This window comes from Berghia stephanieae, chromosome 1 (genome assembly GCF_034508935.2).
Source record: "Berghia stephanieae isolate SIO BIC M18660-M18661 chromosome 1, UCSD_Bste_1.3, whole genome shotgun sequence".
In the NCBI taxonomy this organism is placed as follows: domain Eukaryota; kingdom Metazoa; phylum Mollusca; class Gastropoda; order Nudibranchia; family Aeolidiidae; genus Berghia; species Berghia stephanieae.
This window is the reverse complement of record NC_088360.1, coordinates 99264944-99276079: the sequence shown is the minus strand read 5'-3', so window position 1 is coordinate 99276079 and position 11136 is coordinate 99264944. Positions and strand designations below refer to the sequence as shown.

At 36.7% G+C, this 11136-nt stretch overlaps 1 protein-coding gene across 2 annotated transcripts; it reads right to left on the bottom strand.

Moving 5' to 3' along the window:
- Window positions 1-10521, bottom strand: LOC144962522 (uncharacterized). Of its 2 annotated transcripts, XM_078895533.1 has the most exons (5): window positions 10403-10521; window positions 9730-9884; window positions 5074-5262; window positions 2852-2870; window positions 1-2505 (listed from the first exon to the last, which is right to left on the bottom strand). In XM_078895533.1, the coding sequence occupies exons 2-5, from the start codon at window positions 9874-9876 to the stop codon at window positions 2402-2404; spliced, it is 459 nt and encodes a 152-aa protein (XP_078751659.1). In that variant the 5' UTR covers window positions 9877-9884; window positions 10403-10521; the 3' UTR covers window positions 1-2401. The 2 variants fall into 2 exon arrangements, with proteins under 2 accessions (XP_078751659.1, XP_078751660.1); XM_078895534.1 differs by having other exon boundaries at window positions 1-2870.
- Window positions 10522-11136: the final 615 nt, after the last annotated feature.

Below are 11136 nucleotides of genomic sequence, written 5' to 3'. Positions count from 1 at the left end.
AACAAAAAACGTATATTCCACTTTATTGCCTTTCAAATTTATTTCACATATTATTATGCGATGATGACAACTAGGTATACAATGCGACGCGCATGCATGATGGGTTTTGTGAGACTTTTGTCTCAATTGCTAAACAGTAAACATAATCAAGTAAACATTGCATCAAATTTGTATTATGTGAGGATGATTTAGATGTTTAAACATTTCATTTTGTTTGTTTGTTTGTTTTTTAGGGTTTTTATGATACTTGTGACATTGTTTGGATCATTTCAGCGCCATATCAAAGGAAGATTATACAAGACAAGATATAGATCTGAAGTTAAAAGCACAGAAAAACAAAGCAAGACAAAGGGAGACAAGTTCAAATATTGAGTAGAATATTCTAAGAGCAATTCACCAACGCGTCTTTGTTGACATTACCTAATTGTCCCATCCAGGTAAGAGCAAATGATCCCGTTATAGAGGATACACTCAAATGTTTACAAAGTACAATATATTCAAAAGTAATAACTATAAAAGTGCTTAACCGAGAGATGATTTATTTACACGGAAAAAATATCTCTCAAAAAAGGTATTAAACATTTGACTGTCTCTCTCTCAGCTAAGAATCCCTTCCAGGACCATGAACAAAAAAACCGAGCAAATCTCAATCTAGAACAAAGATAGAGAGCAATATGAAAAGGGAAAACAGATTTGGGGGATAGAAGTATAGAAGACACATCAGGTGACCTCTCTGTCCACCGTGGCAGAGAGGTCAGAAAACCCCACCCAGACATTAGATTAGTCTTGTTTTATTGAGGAGAGTGGATGGAGTTTCTTTAAGAGATAAAAACTCAAAGATCATATTATTTCTAATCATTTTAACTTAAGTTCCTCTTCTAAGCAACTGGCTCACCTCGACATAACATTGGTATGAGTCAATGGGTTACACGTACAATAATTATCTTGATGATATGCACATGTGGAATAATAACTTAATTCTTTTACACGCTAATTTACTTTATTTAACTATGTGTTGAAGTCAATAAGTTTATATCAACTAAAAGAATATTTATTTAACCACATGAATGCTGAGTTATATTGCAGTGTCAATCACAGCGTGGATGGCGAACATTTTTTGTTAGATAACTTGATATTTCGACTTCGGAAATGGCCCAAAGAAGGAATTTTAAAGAATGTTTCTGGGACAATCGTGAAAAAGCAAGTTCTTAAATTCTCAAAATAGAACCCTTTCATACCAACATGCCCTGATTGAACATTGCCATGTTGTTTGCTACTGTTTACAAGTTATCTGCTGTTTTAAACAAACAAGAAAAATACTATCTTTGTGAAAACTTTTTGTAATTACCTTGGTATCAATTCTTTTACTCATATTATGCTGAAACGGAGCAAGGAAGATAGAGCCCTTCAACCTGGCCATGTTCATGCTAAACGGCTAGTAGCAGCTGAGGATGTACAACTTTTCACTGTTAGACTTTCCTGCTATTCTATTATCGCAAAGTTCAACACTGAAAGGGCATGTGAGGAATCAATGGCGGACTGGTCAACCCAGAGTAATAAGGGCCAATGATGTTTGAACATTAGCCCGACACACAACCAACCTCTCTCTTATGCCTCTGATATCGCTGTTGAAAACAACATTTCAATGAAGACAGTTTTAAAAAGACTTGTAACTGCGGGACTCAGAGCGAGAAGGCATCTGTTCAACCTCAACTTATTGAGAATAAGACCTTGGTGCTCAAGTATCCAGCTGGAAATCCAGACCCCAATCTGATCATTCCCCTCTGAGATCTCCTCAAAAGATCTACTAGAGGCTATGTGGTCAAGTGGTATGACACTCGCTTTCGGATCGGAAGGTCCTGGGTTCGAGCCTCGCTCGGCGCATAGTTGAGTCCTTGGAAAAGACTCTTTACTCACATTCGCTCACCGTACTCAGTTGTAAAATGAGTACCTGGCCTTTAACAGCGTTGTCTCTGAAAAATTGTAATATCACCTAACAGGCGGCATGTCCCGTCCTAAATGTTAAATGTTGCTGTTGACCAGGGGCCCCTTGTAAAGCGCTTTGAGCACATTTAGTGGATATTGCGCTATATAAAAGCTCAATTTTTAAAAATAATTTTTAGAGGGAACAACAGTATCAAGTAAGGAATGCTTACGAGCTTTGGAACACTGTTGAATCAGAGCAGAATACATCACAGCATAATGACATAAACAACGTGATAAACTCGACGGGGAAACTTCCGAGCAATGATTGGATCAAATCGTGGTAGCCATACTCGTTATTGACTTTTTTTTTCGTCGAACTTTTCCTCTTTTTTTTTCCGACGTAGAGCATTCCAACTTGTTTTCTTTGGGTCGTCGTTACTTTAATGATTATGCATGTATGTTGATGAAATTTGGATCATATATATTTTAAAGATATAGCGTGTTTCTGTGCTATAACATTTGTCCAATTTTGTCTCTTAAAACTCAAATGAATAGACTCAAAAGTGTATGTAAAGTTCCCTTTGCACATGTGTGGATAATAAACGTAATAGATTTCTCAGATCAGAACAACAGGGAATGAGATTAGCGGAAGAGTAACGTCCCTTGATTGGACATCACCTTACAGAGAGAACGTCAACATGGTTTTGCGCATGCGTCTCTCAAGTCCTCGCTTTCGGTGAAGTGTCTCCGGAAGCGAGGACTAGAGACGCATGCGCACAACCAACACGACGTTCTCTCTCTAATAACTTTTCCGCCGGTGACGTCCAATCAAGGGACGCTACTCTTCCGCTAATCTCATTCCCTATAAGATTAAGGTGTCATGATTTTCAAAGAAATTTATAAATATCATTTTAACTGTCTGCACCTTGTATCGCCTTGCAAATCTGAAAAAAAGAAGACAAAAGTAATGTACGATTACAACTCTAATGGGACTTATTGTCTCAAAATGCTATAGAACTTGCTGAATTCTATACGTTCTCGGGAGAAACCAAAAAGAGTGCTCGAATCCGAGAGTGCCGACATCTGATATTCATGGGAGGTAACCAATACATTCGGTCACCCATCTCCAACGCGTCGTATTGCAGAACGTGCTGGAATTCGGCCTGCTAAAATCCAGCGAATAGGTACTGTATTATGTTGGATGGGGTGAACTGGGTGGCCTATAATCAATCATAAACCAAAGTGACCAGTTGAAGTGTCCGGTTTGAGAGTTTTTAACAAAATGAGGATTGTTTTAATCGATTTCTATATTTGTGAAGATGATTATTATTTTAATCGATATCTATATTTGACAAGACGAGGATTGTTTTAATCGATATCTATATTTGATTGACAAGATGAGGATTATTTTAATCGATATCTATATTTGACAAGATGAGGATTATTTTAATCGATATCTATATTTGATTGACAAGATGAGGATTATTTTAATCGATATCTATATTTGACAAGATGAGGATTATTTTAATCGATATCTATACTTGACAAGATGAGGATTATTTTAATCGATATCTATACTTGACAAGATGAGGATTATTTTAATCGATATCTATATTTGACAAGATGAGGATTATTTTAATCGATAACTATATTTGACAAGATGAGGATTATTTTAATCGATATCTATACTTGACAAGATGAGGATTATTTTAATCGATATCTATATTTGACAAGATGGGGATTATTTTAATCGATATCTGTATTTGACAAACTATTTTTCTGGTTAGACCAAGATTTTATATTTTTGATCAGTTTGACTTTAATTCAATTTCTTATGCATTTGGATCATCTGACATAATAATACCGTTTTGAAACAATGAGTAACATATTATGTGACCGTCTCCACAAAACGTTATCATGCCGGGGTAAATCAGACGCCACAAGAGGGATTCTTAAGTTTATATGATGAGTAGTAATAAAAAAGTAGTCCTTCAGAGCCATAGGTCCAAGGAGCCGGAGCTTATCCCGGTTTCTGTAGCGCGAAACAGGCAATAACAATTTCTTGCTACCCTTTGTATAGGACGCTAGTCTATCGCAAAGTACTTTCCGCCAGATCTATCAAACCCAGTTACCCAATCACCGCTGCTTGGACAGGGATGTCAGAAAAAAAATCTCAACAGCACCCTGGATCGACCCGGTCCCTTTGCTTGTGAAGCGAGTACTCTACCAACTGAGCTAACGAGACCCCTTTATATGATGAGAGATATGTTTGGGTTTTTTTTCAGATCAAAATTTGAATCAATTATTCTCAATAAAACATATATATATTTACCCGTTAGAACTCAATGTGAAAAAACCTCAGAATGTATGGCTTTGAGACGAAATAATGTTAAACTACCCTGCAAATTATCCTATCAAAACGAAGAGATCAGGAGAGTTGAAAGTTTTATATATTTGGGATACATTATTACATCTGATGGTAGATCCACCCATGAAATTAAAAGAAGAATTGCTTTAGCAAAGAACACATATAATCAATTAAAGCAAATCATAAACAACCACAACGTTGAGATGGCAACAAAACTCCGGGTAATGAAATCATACGTGTGGTCTGTGCTTCTTTGTGGCAGCAAGTGTTGGAAGATTAACAAAGAATGTGAACGTAGAATAACTGAAGCCAAAATCTGATTTTATAGACGCATTCTTAGAATCTCATGGAAAGATAAAATAAAAAACGAAGAGGTATTAAAAGAAATTGGAGTACGACCAACTTTGGTAAACACCATCAGAAAAAGACAGAAAAAAACGGAATTGAAAAAGATTGTACTTACGGGTAAAGTTGCTGGGAAGAAAAGAAGAGGGAGACAGAGGATAGATTACATTGACAATCTGAACGGATGGGGATTGGTGGAGGAGGAACAGGAATCGAGCTATTGAGAAGATCTGAGGATAGATATGGTTGGAGGGCCATTATCTGAGATGTCTGCAACAGGCCTGGCACTTGATGATGATGATGATTTACCCGAAGTCCTATGCCTTTTTAAATCCATAAATCAAATATCTTATGGATCAAAATAATCCCGACACATTACTATTTTGACCTCAAGAGTCGCACATACTAATATCATTGGGAATCAAACCACTCACCCACATATACAGGCTGCCCGCTGCCATGGACACATTGCGTACTGTCTCTTTCGAAGTGTCTTTCATGAATCTCTTGGCCATATCTACCTGCTCCTTGGTGACGCTTTTAGGGTCAAAGGTCGCCATTTTGGAAGGCAGGGACGCTGCGCCAGTTGTGTTACAGATGTTGTTTCGGAAATGTTTCCACAGCTGAAAGATGGACAGTTTAGAAATAGAATTGATTGTCAAACTCGGCGCTGGATTTAGACTTGATGAGGCAAAAAGTTATTTGAAATATTGGACCCTTCAGGAGTCCTGATAGTATATTGATTATCTCCGTGCCAATATTATGATTTGTGGAAACCTAGACTGAACTACAATTATTATGTATACAGACAGTAAAATATCAGTTTTCTGGACTAAAACAAATCACTTTTTAATTATTATCAAACTTAACTTACTTGCTAAAATGTTTTTGTTATTGTCTTTTGTTGTTGTTGTTTTGTTTTGTTTTTGTTTTTTTTTTAAATTATTTTCTTTTTTTTAATTGTTTTTTGTTTTTGTTGTTGTTGTTTTTTTGTTGAAAAGTACTTCAGCTGAGAAAAAGATCTTTCTCGCTAGCAATTTGCAACAATTACAAAGAAGCAATCTCAAAATTACTTCTACATTAAGGAATGCTGGGTGGACATAATCATTAATTATTACCCTTTACAAACCCTGATCTGTTAGACTATCACTATCACCTGAACCAGAGGCTTGACTTTGTCTAACACACCGATGAAAATGCTTGACTTTTCCAACTAAATCCATCATATCACAACATCTTCAGGATTTGATTGACAAAAAAATCCCTGCACGAATCGCTTCTTCTGTAGTTTTTAACCTTGTTTAGAGTGAAACCTTTTTTGTAGCATGTGAGGCCAATATGTGACAAATTCGAATCTAATGTACCAAGCAAATGTCTTAACTGCGATATTTCTCGTACCACATGAAGTGTTGCTGTTGGCTTGGGACCCCTTGTAAAGCGCTTTGAACAAGTTTAGTAAATGTTGCGCTATATATGATCACGTTATTTTGTTAGGTTTTATTATTTTTATTTTTTTTAATCGCATGCTTTTAACCCTCTCCTTACCACCTACAGCAAAATCGTCACATTTGTTACGAAACAATATACATTTATTCTTATTCAGATTTATTTTGTAAATGACAAACTTTGAAGAATGATATTTGTTTAATTAATAAGAACATAAAATTGTTTTGTAGAGAGTTTGTTTGAGTTTAAAAAATTAATTTTTCTGCTGGGTAAGCTTGCCATTTTTGGAAAATACTGAAAATGATCAATAAGGAGAGAGTTAATATAAATTTTTCGTCTTAATAATTACTCGATGTTAAGAAGGAAATCAACGAGATGCTAACTTTGCAACACACGCGTCCTGGCCATTCAATTATACTTGGCGACTTTAATTTTCACTTCGACAACGTCACAGACACCGCCAAATTGCACGAGTCATTATCAAAGAACAACATGTGCCAGATCGTAACAACGCCAACCCACTCTGCTGGTCATATTTTAGATTGGGTAATTGTAGAAAATTCAGAGTTCCAAAAAACCAACACCACCGTCGATTATCTCCCCTTTTCGGACCACTCCCTCATTTCTTTCAATCTTGACGTTTCAAAACCATGCCAAGAAACCACCACCACATCAACCAGAAACATTAAAGGCATTAATTTGGACAATTTCAGAGGCGATTTAGAAACAAAACTTACTAAAAATTCAATGATTTCTCCAGACCAGTGGAATAGTTGTCTCATTGAAACGCTTGACAAACATGCGCCATTCCAAACAAGGACCGTCACCAACCGCAAGTATGCTCCGTGGTATACGTCGGACGTTAAAGAAGCTAAAACGAAGTGTCGGAGAGCAGAAAGACTGCTGAAAACATCAGGCCTTACGATTCATCGTGAAATATTCAAGAGCGCATTTCGTGCCTGGAAGACAACAATAAAAAAGGCAAAGACCACGTATTTTCTTTCAAAATTTGAAACTTCTAAATCTTGTAAACAATTATTTAACATCTGCAATGATCTACTTGGACGTGAAAGATGCACTTCATTACCATCTACAACCAATCAAAGAGACTTGCCAAACACATTTGTCAACTTTTTTAAAGACAAAATCCATAACATTCGTTCAGAACTAGATCGGCATGAACCATTTATAGATACAAATACATTCTGTGGTACCCCTTTAGACAAGTTCCAACCAGTTTCACCTAGTTTCATAAACGAGTTGATAAAAAAAGCCCCCATTAAATCCTGCGACCTTGATCCCCTACCAGCACAGCTTTTGACCAGCTCCATCGATACATTATTACCATCCATTACATCAATCATAAATACATCCATACTGACTGGCGAAGTTCCATCGTGCTTTAAAAGTGCCCTCGTCAAACCACTTCTGAAGAAACCATCACTGGACCACAATATATTAAACAATTATCGTCCTGTATCAAATTTACCTTTTTTGTCAAAACTTTTGGAGAAGGTAGTTCTTACACAATTAACATCTCATCTTAAGAACAACAGTTTGGAACAACCCTTTCAGTCAGCCTACAAACATCAACACAGTACTGAAACGGCGCTTCTTAAAATCTTTAATGACTTGTTATGTAATGCTGATGCTAACAATATCAATGTATTATGCCTTTTAGATCTTTCAGCTGCCTTTGACACCATTGACCATGACATTTTGTTAAGAAGACTAGAAAATACGTTCGGCATAAAAGGAATTGCCCTTAAATGGTTTACATCATATTTACAGGATCGATGGCAGACTGTCGTGGTGAATGGTGTTCAGTCAGAACAAGTTTTACTAAATTTTGGAGTGCCACAAGGCTCTGTTCTTGGCCCTGTCCTTTTTACTGTATATATGCAGCCCCTTTCTAGTGTGATATCCAGATTCAATCTGAGTTATCATTTTTATGCAGATGATACGCAAATATATGATTCAGCACCCCTTAGTAATTTACAGTTCTTAATACAACGAATTACGAGCTGTTTTAATGAGATTAAATCTTGGATGTACCACAATAAGTTAAAATTAAATGATAGGAAAACTGAGATTTTAATGTGTGGAAGACCGAGTATCCTTAAACAGGCAAATAAATCACCAATTACTCTCGGAAATAGCACAATAGAATTTTCAAATAAAGCAAAAAACCTTGGCGTCATCATTGATAAAGATCTTTCCATGACAAGCCATGTGAATAACACCATACAATCTATGTACATAGAAATGAAAAAAGTAAGCAAAATTCGTAATTTAATACCGAAGCATAATATAACAGAACTTTTAATTAATTCCCTGGTTTTATCTAAATTGGACTATTGTAACTCCTTTGGGCGAATTTAGCTAAAGACAAAATTAGCAAACTTCAGGTTGCTCAAAATTACGCAGCCAGGCTCATTGTACGCAATAACAAAAAATACCCGTCAGCAACTCTTCTTCTCCGTGAGTTACATTGGCTTCCTGTTGAAAAAAAAGTTGCCTATAAGATTTGTACTGTTGTCTACAAATCCCTGAGCACGAACAGTCCCTCCTATATTAAAGACCTTCTAAACATATATGTCCCCAATAGAAACTTGAGGTCAAGCAATGACCAATCAATCCTTGTCAAACCTAAGCCATTGCGTAAAATAGGTGAACAGTCTTTTCAATTTTCGGCCCCCCATTTTTGGAACTCTCTCCCGTCACACGTGAGATGCTCGGATTCGTTGACAACGTTCAAATCTCGCTTAAAGTTTTATCTTTTTACGTCATAATGTTGCAATATTATTTTCATATTTTGTTGTTGTTAAATTGAATTCGTATCACGTTTCCTTCACACTTGTCTCACTGTAATATGTTTTGTTTTATATCACTGTAAAGCGCTTAGAGCCTGTGACAACGGAGTAAAGCGCTATATAACTGCCATTTAATATTATTATTATTATTAATACCGCTCACAAAGGTAGGCTGGTCGGCATTTAGGTATTAACCCTCTCCTTACCAACTATGAGAAAATCGTCACATTTGTTACGATGCAACCAGCATCATTCTCATTCAGATGTTTTTTGTACATCACAAAGTTTGAAGAAATATTATTTTTTTTGTTATAAATTTTACGATGTTCTGTATAGCTTGTATAGCTGAACAAAATTATGTAAAGTAAGCTTTTATTCCTTTTGAATAAGAGTTTTTAAAATCTATCTTAATGTTATGTTTAAAAAAAAAAATTAAAATTCTCTTATATAGCGCAATATCCACTAAACGTGCTCAAAGCGCTTTACAGGGGGTCCCTGGTCAACAGCAACATTTAACATGTAGGACGGGACATGACGCCTGTTAGGCGATATTACAATTTTTCGGACAATGACAACGCTGTTAACGGCCAGGTACTCATTTTACACCCGAGTACTGTGAGAGAATTTGAGTAAAGAGCCTTTTCCAAGGACTCAACTATGCGCCGAGCGCGAGGCTCGAACCCAGGACCTTCCGATCCGAAAGCGAGTGTCATACCACTAGACAACATAGCCGCATGTGGGTATGGCATTTTGGGAAAATCCGGAATATGGTCGGTAAGGAGGGAGTTAAAGAAATTATGACTTAATTAATCACATACTTCCCATTCTTACCCTGGGGTCTCGTTCATTCCTGACATCTATACTACCAATCACACCAAGCAAGGCAAGAAGAGCCCCAGCCAAATCTTTGACAACCTCAGGTGGATTGTGAAGCATCCTCAACTCACGAAGGTCATTAATTGGTATTCTTGCGATCATGATGCTATCTGTGTTATAATGATAGAAGTTTGAAGACAGAGACACTTCATTCATGTATCTTTATTCAACTGGTATTACTACTACTACTACTACTACTACTACTACTACTACTACTACTACTACTACTACTACTACTACTACTACTACTACTACTACTACTACTACTTCTACTACTACTACTACTACTACTACTACTACTACTACTACTACTACTACTACTACTACTACTACTACTACACTACTACTACTACTACTACTATACTACTACTACTACTACTACTACTACTACTACTACTACTACTACTACTACTACTACTACTACTACTACTACTACTACTACTACTACTACTACTACTACTACTACTACACTTACTACTATTACTAACGTAGAGTAAGCTGGTGATGAAAGTACCTTTATTTAACAAAATGTATTAAATCTTCGCATGAAAAATAATACGTGGCGTATCCTATATGTATGAATCACAACTATTATAATATGTAAAATGTTTGAAAGCGTCAATCTTACCTTTGGTCAACAGATTTTTGAAAAATTACGACAATCACAAAGGTTGCTTACAGTGTTAGGTTGTTCACCGTCACTACGAAGCCTTTTATACACTTAGCACATGATATTGTTCCAGTCACTTACCTAGTCGTCTAGAACCAATTGTTCTAATTTTAGAACATGAGTCGATGAGACAATTCTAAATTTAGACACGATCAGTAGTTGGAATTGTGAAAGCAAGTACTATTGATACATTAGCAGATTGCAAAATGCAGACAAGAGATAGAATATTCTGCGTCTCTGCAAATCCTGCCAATATCAACATGCAGAATAGAGAATGGGGAGCGTGGCTCAGCGGTATGGCCTTTGCTTCGTATCCGAAAGATACCGAGTTCGAATAACCTCTGCGCTCTGCGGCCTCGAGCTAGTCACCTGACCCTTGCTCAGTTTGTGGCGCTGCACTGCGGCTAACCCCTGCATTACTCCAGTCTTCCCTTGGAATAAACCCTATAAACAAATTTCCCCAATTGGACGAATAAAGGGAATTTTATTAATTATTGCGTTTGTATTTAACTGGACGATATAATAATCCCACAGAACCGTTTATTCCATGGAGCCGAGTTTATCCCAGTATCTATAGCCCGGAAACCGACAATAGCAGTTGCATTCTACCCTTTGGATAGGACGCTAGTTTGTCGCAAAGTACTTTCCACTACAGATTTGACAGACCCAAGTACCCAATCACTGCCGGGAGG